The following is an 18,595-nucleotide window of genomic DNA, read 5'->3' on the forward strand; positions in this document are numbered from 1 at the left end:
CTAGTGTGTTTTATATCATGATAAACACTACTATAATTTATTTATATATATTTTTTAGATTATCTTTTGATGTAACCAAATGAGCGTATTATATTTTGTAACATTCAAATCAACTATTATCCTGCAAAACAATAATACTTATATAGTAATATGTATTAAAAAATAACTTTTTTTCAGATAAAATTAAAAATTACTAGCAAAAATTGAAAAACATAAAAGTAATAAAATTTGTAACATCTTGTAAATAAATACTTTTATTTAGTGAAAAAAAAGATAACAATAATTTTAAAAATTAACTTCATTATCTGAAATCATTGATAATTTTTTGGAATGTATAAAATAAATTGATGTAGTATCAAAAATATAAATTTGGAATTTGGCACAATATTAGACTATGATGTTATTGTTTTAGTGTTTGATAAAACTATTTATTGTTCAGGAATATAAAACTGTTCTGCAAAATCTTCAACTTCTTTTGTTAAGTCTTTAACACGATTAACAAACACTGGATCTGAAGTAAGAGTAGATTTGAAATTCACTAATTTTGGACCAGATACTTTTTGAGCATCCAATGCCAAGTTCAAACCTAATACATTAAATTTCAGTTATACAAAATGTAAAAAAATAATAATAAATAATTAGTACCTTTGTGAATTAATTCGGCAACTTTAACAATGTCATTTTCTACCATTCCTCGTGTAGTGAGAGCTGGAGTACCCAAACGAATACCATAAGGATTCATTGCACTTTTGTCACCAGGAACTAATATTATAAATATTTTTAGTTTAATACATAAATTAAATATAGAAGTCTAAATTAATTACCAGTATTTTTATTACACGCGATTTCTATAGTTTGTAGTGTAAACTCTGCTTTAGAACCTGTCAAATTAATTGGTCGAAGATCAACTAACAACATATGCACATCTGTACCATCAGTAGATATTTTGTATCCAAGCTGTTTAAGGGATTCAGCTAACTGTTTACAATTGCTCAAAACTCTTTTTTGGTAGTCTTTAAACTCTTGGGTAGTTGCTAAGCGCATAGCAGCTGCTATTCCTGCAATGGCATTATTGTGAGGTCCTCCTTGAAATCCTGGGAAAACCGCAGCATTTACACGATCTTCCAAGTCATACATAACATTTTCCCCAGTCTTTGATACCGATTTAACTCCTATATTAAAAATATTTATACATTAGTTTTTATAAAATAAATCAAGTCTATTACAACAGTTAACATTTACCTTTACGATAAAATATGACTCCAGCACGAGGACCTCTCAATGTTTTATGAGTAGTAGAAGTGACCACATCACAATATTCAAAAGGTGAGGGAATAACACCAGCAGCAACTAAACCACTAATATGTGACATATCAGCCATCAAGTATGAATCATTAGCCTGAGCTATTGTTTTAAAACGTTTATAGTCCAATGTCCGTGGGTAGGAAGTTACACCTATAAACAATTGTATAATGTAAGTGAATTATATAGATTTTTCGATTTATATTTATACAAACCAGCAATGATAATATCAGGCTTAAAATTCTTTGCAGATTTTTCCAACTCATCATAATCAATTAACCCAGTTTCCATATTTACATGATATGGTAAAGTTTCAAAAAATATTGATGCAGCAGACAATCTTTTTTTTTGAGCCATCAGACCGTGACTGATATGACCACCATCCGGTAAATCCAAGCCTAACAAAATGTATTTGAATATTAATTTATTCTCATTGCATTAATATTATGTACACCGTACAATTACTTTTAATAGATAAATAAATAATAAGCAATAACTAGCATTTGGAAATAAAAGAACTCTTTGAATTTTCTAATTTAGTTTTGTGTATTTATCACCTTGAGAAGTTATGTATCATAATAGAATAAGTATTAAAATCTTGCATAGGTACATTTTGTAAAAATTACTATTTATCTGTTGATATATTTTAACAAAATTATTCTGCATAAGCCACCATATACCACAATAGACATAATATATTTATTTATACTTGTTGCATTTAGAAGCTACTAAATAAAATTTTAAAATTGTCCGTTAATGTTAATTCATTAGCTATTGAACACTAAGGTTTTGTTTTTATTTAATTTAATACTTTAGCTGTTAAATTATAATTGATAATGAATAAGTTAAATTAATTATTAAATTTTAAATCAAAAGTAGATTTAAAAACTGTATGTAAGCATATAAAATGTTAATTATAGTTAGTATTATAAAAATATAAATAATTATAAAATATTTACCCATTATTCGTCCTTTGCTACCTCCAATAAGAGCAGTATAAGCTTCAACATTTGCAGGTGAACCAGAATATGGTTGAACATTGACACCCCAAAGATTTGGATCCAAAGAAAATGTTTCAAGACACCTTTTTTGGCATAGAACTTCAATCTGATCAATTACTTGATTACCACCATAGTATCTGTCAAAAAATAATTATAAATTGAGTAATGATTTAAAATAAATTATATCTATTTCTAATACCTAGCACCTGGAAGACCTTCTGAATATTTGTTAGTTAAACAAGATCCTAGACATTGTAAAACAGAAACTGAGGTAAAATTTTCTGATGCAATAAGTTCAAGTCCTTTCCTTTGTCGCTGAGATTCTTGATAGACTAAAGCATACAGTTCAGGATCAGCTGTCTCCAATGGCAGACTTAAATTTGGATCTGATATTTTGGTATTATATTTAGCTTCGATTGTTGACATTGTAACAAGTCTGAAAAAAATAATTTAAACGGATAAAATCAAAAAATAATTTACTGCCAAATTATGTCATGCTCTCAAAATGTAAAAAAAAAAAAACTATACCAAGTACCAAGTTAATATTCTTTTAAATTAAAAATATTATGAAGCAAGAATAATAGTTATTTAATTTGATAGATTTACAAATTTAAACATAAATTGCCAATAAACATATACAACAATAAAATGTAAATAATTCCAAACAGCAATTCCAAATATAAAAAGGTAATTTCTTTTTAAAAACACAAGCAAAATTCTTCTTACTTGTTTTTGAAATGAAGCCGTTGAGCATTAACCAAAGTACGGAATATTGGACGTAAGTACATTTTAATTTTTTTTAAGTACCTAAGTAGGTAATTACAATTATTTTTTAAAAACTTGTGTTACTTTAATCGGAAATAAAATGTAACAAGCCAGAGTTCTTGACTCTTGTTCGATATTGTTCAAAGATCAAATCTAGTCTATCACAATATCGAAATATTATAATACGGCTGCAATATTACATTAAATGACATTCAAAGAATATTTATAATACATAATAGTTGGAGCATGCTTACCTCGATGTATCACACGTGGGGACGGCGAAAAGTACAAACCCAGAAAAAGTAACGTGTTCTAATGGGAAATCGTTCGAATTGTGTCGTAAACGACTAAAAGGTAGGTCAGAACTGATTCGTCACGACGAAATATTCGTAGAAAATAATAATTGGCAATAATAATCTTCCGGCCTCCTACTGAAGTATTATTATATCAGTGAATATTTATATGTACTATGTAGGATATAAGTTGATTAATTAAAAAGCAAATTTTTACCGATTATTCTCAATTGCCTAGATCACAACACAGTTCACGAGTTCACGACAGCCAGTTATTATAGTGAGCAGCGAGCAAGTGGTCAGCGGATAGATTACGAAGGTGATGAAACAATTTAACAATCAAACACGTTGAAACAATTATTAACATAGTGTAACAATCGCTGTCCACTGATAACAAACGGCGGCACGGTGCTTCGAAAACGTGGTATGTGCAAAAAATTATTCAATATCATTCTTTTGCGGTTGTACTGACTGTCTACTCAACTGGTTGTACCACCACCATTAGATCATATTATATACATATATATATATATATATATATACCGTATGTGATCAGACCGAGGTACACCACGATCATTCAGAATGACACGGAATCTGTGCAACGATTAAAGATATTATCAGCTATATATAATACTATCAATACCCGTGATATAGCCAAGGGTACCATCAATAACCCATTTTCTACAACTAAGTACAATACGACCCTCGCCGAATTTGCGGCAAATTGTTACCTAACCTTAATCCTTAAAGCTGATAGTTGGTTGTTGTGACCACTGTACGGACTATTGGACTATGCTATCAGTTCCAACAGCCATTCGACGACTAAATCGTAATATACAATTCACGCCGAAGTGCCTTCGCTGGTTGGTTCTTCCCTCAAGATATTCAAGCTCATTAATTATAATTTAAAAAAAAAAACATAATTTATGCTTATTGTACTTTTTTTTATGTACAGATTGTATAATTTCTAGATTTAAAAAAAAAAAAAATTGTAATATACAAATTAGGTACCCTGGTACCTACCTAACTACGAACTGTAATAACTGTAAATGAATTTCAATCTTAGCCTTTATAAATATTCTTTATAGTTTATAATATCAACTTCTTATTATATGTGTCTATGAATCTATAATTCAATTTAATCTGTGAAATTATCACTAGATATAGTAGAAAACTAGTAAGCCTTTACTGGCTATAAAATATGAACTATGAAGGTTCTAATTTCGTCACGAAGCATGATAAAATAAACTATTAATTAAATTATATTTTTTTAATCGTGATTATTACCATTCACTATTTTGTATAAATAAAATTGAAATATACTTTATAAACTCATTACTCAAATCTTAGTTACTGTGATATATTGAGGTCCAATTTTTACGCCTTTGACTGCAGTCTATCGATAATCTAAACCACTCGGCTGCGCGTAAATTGCATTACTGTTAGTCGACACAGATTCCTTAACATCTGTGATATTATATATTTATTACTTTATTTACTTAGTTAAGTTGCCTAGTTAGGCTAACTACATGGGCGTACGCAGACCTTTTTAGCAAGATGGGCCAAACTAATTAAGATTTAGATATACTTAAAAAGATACTTTAAAATATTTTATCAATTCAATTTTTCATTGTACCTTGTACCTATTTAACTAATTATTATCATTGAAAATTATAATTTGTAATTGTATTATTATAGTTTCATGATTTAAGTTTATCAGGTCGCAATATGTATAATGTATAATGAATACATTACGGTTCACTGCTCAGTGCTCACAGGGCCACAGCGAAAGCCCACCTGTACCACCTCGTACGCACGCTTACTATAACTATACGCATAGACATTGAAAAAAATTTAAAGCTCGATAACAGAAGTTGCATTTAGTTTTGAACCGCTTTATTTATGACTAAAATTTGAATGGGTCTAAGTTACTTAATTTGGAATATAGAAATTGAAAAATAGGTTTATTTAAAATATTAGGTACGTTAAAAATCTTGACGAATAAATAATGTTGCTTATTAATTAAAGAATTAAAATTTAAACTGTTATTTTATACCAAAGTTATTCTTAGATTTTTTTATAGAATTTATAAATTTTTGAATTAAATATTAATACCTACCCTTTGTTTTAGTCATAAATATTTTATACTTATTACTTATAGACCAGCCCTCTTCACGTTTCCACTGTGTCAAGATAGGTGTCGCTTTTCGGTTACCGTATTACTCTGATACGGTCATGGTCACGGTAAAATACAAATACATATATATATATATTTATTAAATAGGCTGAATCGCTGCGCAACGTCAGCATGCGACTATCAATTCATGCAGGGTGTCCCGCGAGGATTTACCCATTACGATATATACCGAAATAATAGAGATTTCAAAATAATTCTGGTTTTGTAATAAGACTCACAGGGATAAGAACTATAATTATTTAATATTTTAATTTATTTTAATGTTTTGGTAAAAAAGTTAAAAAATATATTTTTTTATTTAATTATTTCCAAAAAAATTCACACAATAGCCATTTTGTAGAGTTTATTTTTCTGAAAATATTGATGTTTCAACATTTTATTTTCGCTAACTTCTTGATTTTTATTTTTTAGTTCCGAGAAAAACTGAATTATTTACTATTTTTTTCCATAATGATTATGGACATACGACATACCACATACCTATGTCATTACTCATTATTTGGAATAACACCATAGAAAGAAGTAACAAAACATCAATTGAATTATAAATACCCAAACTTTGACACAGTTAAGGTGATAAACTTATTAAATTCATCGAAATCTTATGAGTTAAGCTTTCGAGACGTATTTTTATGAAGAAAAAATAACTAATCTCATCTTTGAAATTAGCATTTACTACTCAGATGAAAAACAGAGAAAAAATAAAAATGTTCCTGATGGTAAACAAAAAGGCAGAAGTTTATAGAAAAGAATTAACAAATTTTGAGTACTTACAGACACATATGTTCATTATTGATAAATTTGTATCCGAAATAAATATAAGAATTTCTACTAACGAAATATATTAGTGACAATTTTTTCTTTATAGCACGCTTAATTGAAAAATCTAATGAAAAAATTGATTTGACTGTCTCAAATTTTATTTCAAAGTGTTAAATTATTAAAATAATGTATGTATAGATTTTACCTTGCCAAACGAACTTGTACAATTTAGATGATAATGGAAGCTTTGACAACCTTTTGATCCAACTGATATTTTCAAATTATTATTTGAATGGCTTAGAAATCAATCACTTCAGAGGTATTTCCTGGTATATTTACTTCTTAAAAATATATCTGATAATTTCTGTAATAGTTTTTTGTGCTGAGAGTTTTTTCAAAATTAACTTGAGTAAAAAGCAAGTATAGAACCAGTCAATAAACCAAAGAAAACTTAAACTAAAATTAATTTTATACTCTGAGAATGATTTGTTAAAACCATAAGACTTAAATAAAGTGCTAAGAGAGTAAGCGCCAAATAGAGCTAGAAAAAAGATATACCTATTTGATAAAATAGTTTTTTTTTTATTATTTAAATAAATAAGCCCGCGGCGTCTACAGCCATTGGCACACATGGAGTTTAAGGTCAACAATTTTTAAGGATACAGTATTTACATAATATATAAACAAGAACAGATTATAAACTATTTATAAGGTTTGTTTTAATTAAAAAGGTCATCATGTGATTATGGTAACTGGATAAAGAGCTTACAATAGTTTTTGTTTTGTTATATATTTAACTTTTTTTATACTTATTGTAAAATTGTACTGTTTATACAATATTTATAACCTGTTATTACAATTTGTAACTAATTCAATGAAAAATGCAGTATTAACTTAATAATATATATTTTATTATACTACAATTCGTATAGTTTTATAGACAAATAAATCACATATATTATTAATTTTATAACATAATAAAATTGTCAATTTACGAAAAACCTAGAAAAATTTATTTTTCTGCGAACGTAGCGAGCGGCTTTCTAAATCATGTTTTATCAAAAGGGCCCATATGAAATTTCAGCCGCAGGCCTCAATAAGTCTTAATACAGCATCTTACATAGGTGAATTCTATACCTACTGTGAAATATATGATAGATAGATGAATTATTTTACTCAGGTATACGTAATAAATAATAATTTAAGAAATAATATTAATCACTTAATACCTATAAGAAACTCTTAGCATTTTTTGCTGAACATGAAGCAATTGTGGTTGTATGTTTGTTTAAGGTTATTGACAACAACCTTTTCAAACATTTTCATGCCGTAATAAATTTAAAATTGTTTACTATTTTATCATTATAATTTTCAATTTGTGTTAGGATCTAAAAGTAATGATGAATATATTGATTGTACAACGATGGACGATGGTATTATTTTTTCTGTCAGTCAACTATAGGCATATAGCTGTCATCCACTTTTAAGGTGAATTTATAGGGTGTATTAGAGAATTAAAATTTAAAAGTTGCTAGTGGTTTTCACGAACGTCGGAAAAATAAAAAATAAATTCCTATTGCATAGGAATTTTTACACAAAACTTATTTAGTTTAATTTGATAACGGGAGTACTATCTATTGCCACCAAATCATTTTTTACATTAACGCGAGCATGAAAAACTGGCTCATATACCCGCTTAAATGCTCAATGTCCTGTTATAAGTAGATAGTGCTACTATATACGATTTACAATGATAAAGGGTATGTGAACAAAACTTCATTGGGCTCCTTTTTACGAAAATTTATTGAGATGGTGCTTTATAAACTAACAACATTTTAGAAAAATGCTTAAAAAAGTGGGTAAGTGGATGTCGCTCTGCTGTACATTAGGTGGTGGGGTGGACCTCTGACTAGAGTAGGTTAGATTTGAATGCAATGATGGGTATCATTGTATACGAAAAACGAATCTGAACAGAGATGATTTGTCAGTCTAGGATATATTATATTTAAATATTGTCATATATTCTATTTTGAAACAAATATTTTATTTTTCAATTAGGACACATTTTGCATAAGGCATGGTTAATCAATTTTCCCAAAAACATTGCATGTAGTTATCGTAATTCATAATACCTTATATTATCATAGATATACATATACCTGGTTTGAGGATAAATCGTTATTGTTACGCGATTTCATAAATTTTAAAACTCAAACGCTCAAAACATTTTTCCTATAATGACGCTTCAAATTTTCTCTATAGCTATTTGAAGCAAAACTTATGGAAAACTTAGTGTTGAATTTTTTAACGTTATATATATATACAAACAATTTTATGAATTTTGAACTACAAAATAATTTGCAAATATTCATGGTTTTGACGAATTTTTGTCAATATTTAAACTTCAAATGCTAATAAAAAAATTGTGCCTATGTATTCTAATATTTTTTTAATCACTACACACAAGAATAAATTATGAGGAACTTTGTATTAAATTTTCAAGTTTTTTGATAGGGCCAAAAAAATTTTATCGACACTTCAAAAACAATTTTTCAGAAAAATTGAAAATTTCAGTCGTCTATGAATATCTAAAAAAGTCAAAATATTTCGAAAATTACATCATGCAAAGAATATGCCAATCTAAATAACTGGTAAAATTTTCAAGTATCTACGACTTATACTTTTTGAATAATAACAAATATTTAAAATCGTTTGAGAATAAATTGTTATCGTTACACTATTTCGTAAAAATAAAAAATTCAAACGCACTTAAAATTTTTCCCAATAATGATGCTTCGAGTTTTCTCTATAGCTACTTTAAGGAAAACTTACGGAAAACTTAGTGTTGTATTATTAATCCTTAATTATAAACACAAACAATTTTATGATTTTTCAACTTCAAAATGACTTGCAAATTTTCGCGTTTTCCACAGATTTCGTAAAAATTTGAACTATAAACGCTTATAAAAAAAAATTGTGCCTATGTATTCTTATAATTTTTTAATCACTATAAGAATAACTTATGAGGAACTTTGTATTGAATCATCATTGTAAAATCAATACATTCATCACTCCGTTCAGAATTTAAAACGACAAAGAGAAGTTTGTATTTTCAATTATTTGATGTATGAAACGAATTTTCTCCTGAAAAACTTTGTCAGAGAATTCTCTAAAAATAATGCAAATCCAAATTATTTAAAGCATTTTTTTTTTTTTTGGTATTTTGAAATGTTGGTCTGTTTTGGGTGACACTCATTATTTTAAAGCAATTTTTTAGTTTTTAGAGCATTTTTCACAATTTTTTCATGAAATTAACGAAAATTGTTGCGATTATCAAGAGACTTTCGACAAGCTGCCGACAGTACGAATAATAAATTATAAAGTACTACAAGTTATCGTTGTTAAAATTTTACTATAGCTACATATATCGCCTATATGCCTTTCCGCTCAAATTATCACGTATCACCGTTATATATACATATATTATGTATTATTAATTTTATTACATCATATTATATACATAGAGAGTTACTGGACCTCCCCAGAATAAAAAAAAAAAAAAGAATCATTAAAGATATTAAAATTTTAATTTATTTGATATTATACTATAATACAGTGTAGATGATGTTTATACATAGACGTGTACAAAATATTTCATGTACAATTTATTATATATAAATAGAGCCGCAGAGGTGTAAACATGTCACTATAAATAAAAATTCGTCATTTTTGTTGTTGTGAACAAGATAACAACTGTTGACCTGTTGATGTCTGTCGTGCAATATCATTTATTTTGTCTTTCGCTACCCAAGTAACCTAACAGCTAGTGAACTTATCAACAGCGACTATAGCTACAGCTACAGCTCACTGCTCATTTATATAAGTACAAGATATGATATTTTACGTACTTAATAATTTTTTTTTTTAATACAAAACGGAACGACAGCGTCTATAACTAGATTGGCTTTTTTGTGCAACATTTTCACTAACGAATATATAATAAGTAGAATATACAATAGTATTTCTAATTTCAGCATAATAATATTAGGACCTTTATTTTATTAAGTATAATTTAAAATTTTTATTAAATGATTCTAATTTATGATATACCAGCTATATAAACATCTAATAATTAAATTATTCAAAAAATTTAAATTTATTTTTTATATAGTTTTATCTAGCTATTTATTATTTAGAAGGAAATATTCACAATAAATATAAAAAACAATCTTCAATAAAATTGTTTATGGTTGTATACATTCATTAAATGTTCAGTTAAATGAAAGAAAACCTTTTATGAATTAAAATAATAACATTTATAAAAACGTATTTATACATAATACTATTTCTGAAGTATTAACATTTTATTCAATAAAATATTATTTATTTGTTTTAGTTAAATTTATGACTTTTTTTAGAATAAACTTAACAGATTGGAAATATTGTACATTAAAGATTCACTCTGATCTCAAACATTTTGGATGAACTTAGAGTAAAAAAAAAGAGAATTAGATATATATACATTTTACTTTAAACTTGTAAAAATCATATAAAATTCATTGTTCCTCTAATAGTTTTTTTAAAACCAGTCATGTAATTTTTAATATCGATTAATAACAGTCTTCTAATATCAATAGGTGTACCTATACCTCTAAGATTTTAGAATTAAAAAAATTGTGAATCCCCTACCCCCAGTTAAAAGTTTAAAATATACCACTGAATGACACTGAGTCTATCTACAATCAGTGTGCTGTATTGACGAATATTTCTGTGAAATGCGACTGTAGATAACCTGACCGGTATTAATTATAAAATAGATTCTAAGTAGAGCAATGCATAAATTTATTTTGTAAACATGTATTTTTTGTCTGTCATCTTCACAATAATAGGATCAATAAAAAAGATTCGATTTCCTACTTCAGCATGTTTTCTGATAAAGGAATGTAAATATATTTGTAACTTTTAAAACAATAATAACCGTATAAATATAAGAAATATATAACCCTAATGTTTATATTTTCATATTTTGTTTAATTTATTTTGCCTTTTTTGAGACATCAAAAATTTCAAATTTTATTTCCTAGTTTCTTTTTAATTATTGATAAAAAAAAAAAAATAATTTGATTAGGTACTTAAAATTGAATAAGTTCCTCATAAGTAATAGTTGTTGTTGTGAAAATTTAAAAAAAAAGTTGATCGTAAATCCATAATAATTTTCTGAAGTTGGATTTTTATAAAAAAATATATAAATAATAGGTATTAGGTTGCTGAAATAAAGCTATATATATAAACTAAACACTAAAAAAGCAGGTAAGTCGTGGATGCCGTTCTATAATGATACCTACAGTAGGTTACAAATGGGTTATTAGGTACTGCTGAACTGCTGCAGTAATGGATGGAATTAAATTTGAATCCAATGATATTATATCATTGTATACGAAAAACGATTCTGAGAAGAAATGGTTTATCTATCTAGGATATATATAGATAATTAAAAGTTTTCAGACCTTAGATTTAAAAAAAAAAATTATGAATTTCTAGCTTGAAATAATTTGCGAATTTTTGTGATTTTTACGTATATAATGTTGTCAAAATTCAAACTTTGAAACTTTGAATGCTTATAAAAAAAAATGGTGTCTATGTATTTTTAATATTTTTCAACTGCTATTATTACAATGCGTTAGAAACCTTGTATTAAATTTTCAAGCTTTTCTACCCAAAAAATAAATTTGTATTGATATTAATTTAAAAATAAACTAATAATGATCGAAAATTGCTTATGCCTATGAATAGTTTAACTTAAGTTGAACATTTTTGACAAATTGCATGGTGGATAGAATATACTTATATAAACATTCGGTGAAAATTTCATGTATCTATGGTGATTTGCTTTAAAGTTACATCAAAAACCAAAATCGATTTTGTCAAAAACTTATTGTGCATAAAATTTAATTTTTAGTTTGTTTATCCCGATAATTTAGAAAAATATTGAGAATTTTTTACTTTTGACCCCCCCAAGGCACCTACTAGATTCATTTTCTGATCGAACGAGGTACTGAAGTCAAAAATCGAAGCACTACTGCCCCGAAATATGATGACAGACAAAAAAACAAAAAAATAAAACACATATCATGGTAAAATCAATACATTCTTCGCTCCGCTCAAAATCTAAAATAATAATATAGGTATACCTATACATAAGTATACGATTACTAATTACAATAGAAAAATTTGTATTAACGTTAACAATATTATTAAATAATTGTTATGTTTAAAAATACCCATTACTAAAAATTTAGTCTTATATTTAGGCGTTTATTAATATATTTATGCCATCACTATAACCATGTAAATGATGATAATATAATGCGAAATTATTATAATACTATATATATAATGAATAATAATACATATAAATATATAATATAATTTAATAACACAGTATGGTTACAAAAATAAATAAAATTGGACTACAAAGTTGTTCTAACAATAAATTAACTTTGTTCATTATGAATTGTATTAATTTAATTTTGTTAGCTAAATTTAATTCTGAATTATTGTCAATACGTCATCACTTTCTTAAAATAGTAATGTTATATTTTGAATGATTTTTTTTTCTGCGTTCATATAGTGGTTCATGGATCGTAAATCGTAATAGTAGAATTTTTGGGTCCTTCCCAGAAATACATTTTATGAGTTAAATCAATTTGGGCTGTTTGTAAACTGCGGCAAAATTAACCTTTTTCTAAAAGTCAATGTGTAAGCTGCGGCAAAAAAAATTAAGATTATACAATCTGCGACAAAACCGATAAGATACATCATACAAACTGCGGCAATGTATTTTATATACTTTCTATATATACTACGTATACATATCGTTACGATAATCTATATACACGTTTATCGTTTAATTAGGTATAATACCTATTACGTGTTATGACAGCTATAAGTATCTCTTAGAGTATAAGGCTTAAATATAAAGAAAAACCAATTTTTAAATATTGAAAAGTATGTTATTGTTAAAAAATATTTTTAAAAATCGTATAATCAAAAAATCAATTTTAAAATTAAAAAAATATTATTATTATTAAAAATTATTTAAAAAAATCGTATAATATTCGTATAATCAAAAAAAAAAAATAATAATAATATAATATAATACGTATTACGTGTTGTGGCAGCTATTGGTATCTCTTATTAGAGTTTAAAAATACATTTGGATTTACCTTACCAATTTGTACTCAAGACGAAACATCACATAATTAATTTAACGATATACGTACATAGGTATGTACTATATATAGTATATATAGAAAGTATATAAAATAAATTTCCGCAGTTTGTATGATGTATCTTATCGGTTTTGTCACAGATTGTATAATCTTAATTTTTTTTTGCCGCAGCTTACATATCGACTTTTAGAAAAAGGTAAATTTTGCCGCAGTTTACCATCTCCCACAATTTGAAGATGCCAAAGGTACCTACAATATTAAGAATTATTGGTATACTTAATTTATATCGATAAACATTCAAAGCATAAAACGTAAATAATTAATTTTAATATTTTGGTTAACAGTTGTGGTAGTATTCAACTAAAAGTGAAATTATATTGAGAATAATAATAGGGGGTGCGGTCGTGCGTATATTATACTATTTACCTACCTATTATTGAAAATCTTGTTGCGGTTATTCAGCTCTATAGTTGCTGAAAATAATATTTAGTATTACCTATGTAACCTGAAATAATAATTGTTTTTTAATTTGTGGTCTAAATTTACCAGTTTTGGTAATTTGATGTCATGTAGTTTTAACACTTAAATGATTAGGTAATCCGATTAACTCAAAGTAAACTAATTAAAATGCCGGTAATGTGAGGTTATACAAGTGGCTTCTTAGTCAAATAAAATACCTTTTTGTCAATAAATTAAGTTTTTAGATAGATCCTCGCCTATACAGGTATATGCCAGTTAGCTGTTAAGAAATTTATCGATTTTAACACATATTATTTTAAATCAAAAGAAAAAATCAACTAAACTGTTTAATAAAAATAATAAATACATATTTACATATTTATATAAAATATTATAAAATATTTAGTAAATAGATAGATAATTTTAATTCTGTTAGAATTTTAATAGATATTCATTATATATATATATATTTAATATTGCAAAGACAAAATATAGTATACCGATGACATTATTTGGAGTAAAATTATATATATTATATAATTATAAAATATTTAAACAATTCAGTGAAAGGCGCATTGAACAAGTAATTATATATAATAATATAGACTATATCACGTTATCCAAGTTATTACCTTATATGTGTGTATAAAACATTATTCGAATATAAATAAGATAGATACCTAGAGGCAAGCTAATTATTCGATTCTTAATTATTTTATATATATATATAGCCGTTTATCAAATTCTCGTTTTTAAAAATTTATTATTGTGTCTATACATGCACTATCTCGAGTACCAACATTATTTTGTCCGCTATTTAGAGGTGTCCGTTAATAAGGGAGGTTTCACAGAATATATATATATATATATATACCCTTTTTCAGTTTTGAACCGATGACGATGACGCGCTACAGGATCTGTTTTCTTATTTTATTATGGTAATATAAATAAATTAAGCCCCTCCAACCCACATTCATACGTTAAAAACGCATATATAATATATAATATTATAATTAATTATATATTATTATCATATGTAATATTTGGTGTCCATGAGCATCAATTTTGGATAAGATATTGTATGGGAATTTGAAATATCCAGCAGAAACCCGTAATTGGATAAAATATTGTATGGTTTTTTAATATATCTAGTGGATATCCATCTGAAGTAATTTTTGGATAAGACATTATATGGTTATTTGACATAACCAATGTATATCCACTGGATGTACAGTGCTGTGTGGGTGGATAAATTATTAAGCATAATTGCATAAGATTATAGTTTATTAGGTTAGTTGAATAAAAATACAAATAGTTTATGAAGGCTCGATGGCTGTAAATCATAGAATTATAAAATTATCTTTATGTTTTCATTTTAAATAATTTATATAACAACGCCACACGCGTCAGTATAATGAAAATAATTAATTTTACTTGTTCCCATGAAATTACAGTTAAAATAATAATCATCCTCCATTCCTATTACCATACCTGAAAAGTGAAAATCTATCGTACAAGCCACAAGGTTATAGAAAATGGAAAAATACAGATACTATAATAGCAATATTATAGTTCGTTGGCACGTATGGATTGTGTTTCCCTAATATACCCTGTAAAAGTTGCATACTTGAAATAGGTCTCATCAAGTTAATTATAGTAGTTATAGCTTATAAAATTATAAAGATTAAATATTCGTGACTAAATCGGTTTACCCATTTCAAGAATTATTATTTATGATAGGTAGGTAATTAAACCGATAACAAATGAGAAAAAGTCTTTTTGAGTTGGGGACAATACCTTACAATGAGATGTATACCGGGGCACAGATTCAGACCAGGGATGAGATGCGAAGATCTAGCAGCTAAAATGTATTTTTTACAAACTTGTAACCATGTTTTCTAATTTATAAAGCAATTACATTTAATGTAGTTCTATACAATTTTTAAAAGTAGTCATAACAATTTTAACTGATCTCCAAATTCGATGGATTTTGAGAGGTATTCCAAAGATTACCACTCCTTTAAAAATGATGTCATTAAATTAACAGCAAATAGTATTATATACTATACGTTATATAGTATTATACTTTTTTTTCCAGTTTTGAACCGACGACGCCGCGGGATCTGCTTTCTGTTTCTTCCGCGGCGCATATATAGTATTATACCACAGATATATAAAACAATAATTTTATATATCTGTGTATTATACCTATTAGTGCTACCTAGTGTAACAGAAAAACCTAACCTAACAAAAAAAAAAAAAATTATACTATTCAAACACGAACAAAAATATAAAAATGTTATGGATAATAAACAATTTAAAAATATAGTTGTCAGAAAAATCCCAAAAATATACTATTTTGAATAAAGTTATTACCTATAAGTAGTATATATTTGTATGTTCACAGCCAGCTTTTCCACGGTAAAAATTTTTTTTCAAGCCGAAAATTCTACCTTGGAGCACACTGATTTACCGCGTAACACAATACGGTGATTACACAAGATTGTCCACCTATTTGCCCCTTACACAAAAATATTTACCGTATCAACTATTTTTTCCGTTTTTAATTTTTTTTTAGTTAAATATCGCTAATTTTTATAAAAATTATATTTCAAGTAAAGAACACAAATTATTTAATAAACTTTTTTATAAAAATTTAAAAAAACTGAAAATCTAATAAAAAAAATAGTTGATACGGAAAATATTTTTGTGTAAGGGGCAAATAGGTGGACAATCTTGTGTAATTACCGTATTGTGTTACGCGGTAAATCACTGTGCTCCAAGGTAGAATTTTCCACTTGAAAAAAAATTTTTACCGTGGAAAAGCTGGCTGTGAACATACAAATATATACTACTTATAAGCGATCGTTGGAAAGTATGTACTTTATCAATCTATTTTTCGGTTACACTACGTTTTGTTTATATATAACTGTATTGCAGAGTTACGACTGTTTGAATGATGAAGGCATCATACATTTTAAAGTGAATCATTCAGTAAACCTTAAAGACCCAAATACAGGCGGCCACACTAACACCGCCGAGGAAATGTAGAGACATGAAAAAGCTTCGCTGTCTCAATACTCGCAAGGAAAAAACATTTCTATGGCGGCTACATGGCAAAATTTATGTTTTTAAAAAAATGCCGTATATTAAATCTAGACCCTATCATTGAATTTTTCCGTTTAGCCGGTAATTTATACAATCCAAATAAATATAACAACGATGGGGTCGACGTTACTGATATAATATAATATACATTATCTAAACCTGAACATTTTGATTTGTTATTGCTTATTATTTTAATCTATATCTCCCAAACCAAAAAATATAAGTTAGTTCTGATTTCACCAAAAGCTTATTTATGTTATTACTCATCGAATGAAAAAAAATCAATTTTGAGTTTTTCAAATATGGAAATGTTTGAAATAACTTTATAATTCAGTTTGATGTGGTTTATTAACAATAACATAAAAAGTAAGTACGATAGGCAAATTCTGATTCCACAAAAATGTTGAGCATATAAATACAAACATTTCCAAAAAAAAAAAATTCTAAAAACTTAAATTGTTGGTATTTTAAATTCAAAAACACGATTTTTGAAAAAATTCAGCATTTTGAAGTTTTTTTACCATAACTTCCAAAATATGTTCGACCGACTTTTTTTCAAAGTACCATCAATTAGGCATGCAAAAAGACACATTTAAAAAAAAATTCCAAAAAATCGCTTGGGAGCTAAACTGCATTTGTTCCCTATTTTTTACGTATTTTCTTGACCATGTTTTAAATTTTTTTTGATATAATTGTCAAAAATCAATGGATGTATCTACTAAACAGTTTTATAGTATATTATGAATTATGATTCATAGGTATTTGACTTCCAAAGTACCTACTAACGCCCTGGACCGGTCCATAATCATATAATTTTCACAGGCCTTGGAAGATATATCTCCCCATACCCCTAGCCAGTCCACCTCAAGAACAACGAAAACATAAGATTGATATTTTTTAACTATCTTGTTATCGTGGTTGAGAGGAAATTAACCGGTGTGAAACCGGAACGAAACGTTCGACCAAAATCGGTATAAATAGCACTGATTATTTTCAAATTCAACCGATTCCCTTTTCATGAGAAAATGTACACAGATTTGCTCCGGTGAATTTTAAAAGATACCTATCTGTAGTCTTCATGACCGAAAAAAATTATTATAATAAATACTAAAGACCAGAAGAGTTTTCTAATAACAATAATTATTGAACTTGTCGTGGACGAAACGTCGCCGGGTGGCGTCGGTCGTCTGGGACAACGAATCCGGGCGCTGGTCGAAAGCTGATAAGGTCCCGGCGGCAATCAGTGGTGCATCGCGCTGGGATTTTCCCTGGAAGCCCCTTGGCGGGGGGCACCCGTCCGATCGGTCCATGTTATTCGCTTCATTTGCGGAGCGGTACTGTTTTACTGTCGTTGCCTTGTCGGTTGTTGTAGTGGGGTGTGGTGGGGTGGTATCGGCGGGCTTTGAGGTAGCAGTGGTGGAGGCGGTGACGGTGACGGTGACGGTGACGGTGATGGTGACGTCGGTGGTGGCGGTG

At 27.5% G+C, this 18,595-nt stretch overlaps 1 protein-coding gene across 5 annotated transcripts; it reads right to left on the reverse strand.

Annotated features, from left to right (window-relative positions):
* Positions 1 to 236: 236 nt before the first annotated feature.
* On the reverse strand, positions 237 to 3,866 carry Shmt (serine hydroxymethyl transferase). Of its 5 annotated transcripts, none has more exons than XM_015520169.2 (10): positions 3,579 to 3,866; positions 3,323 to 3,496; positions 3,030 to 3,110; positions 2,503 to 2,739; positions 2,262 to 2,440; positions 1,518 to 1,700; positions 1,243 to 1,455; positions 825 to 1,172; positions 646 to 762; positions 237 to 586 (listed from the first exon to the last, which is right to left on the reverse strand). In XM_015520169.2, the coding sequence occupies exons 3-10, from the start codon at positions 3,089 to 3,091 to the stop codon at positions 429 to 431; spliced, it is 1,497 nt and encodes a 498-aa protein (XP_015375655.1). In that variant the 5' UTR covers positions 3,092 to 3,110; positions 3,323 to 3,496; positions 3,579 to 3,866; the 3' UTR covers positions 237 to 428. The 5 variants fall into 5 exon arrangements, with proteins under 5 accessions (XP_015375655.1, XP_015375654.1, XP_089076581.1 ...); XM_015520168.2 differs by having other exon boundaries at positions 3,323 to 3,499; XM_089220455.1 differs by having other exon boundaries at positions 3,030 to 3,226; positions 3,323 to 3,499.
* Between the last annotated feature and the right edge of the window lie 14,729 nt (positions 3,867 to 18,595).

Source organism: Diuraphis noxia, unplaced genomic scaffold, assembly GCF_037042655.1.
Source record: "Diuraphis noxia isolate RWA-SAM2 unplaced genomic scaffold, SU_Dnox_SAM2 contig0002, whole genome shotgun sequence".
Taxonomy (NCBI): domain Eukaryota; kingdom Metazoa; phylum Arthropoda; class Insecta; order Hemiptera; family Aphididae; genus Diuraphis; species Diuraphis noxia.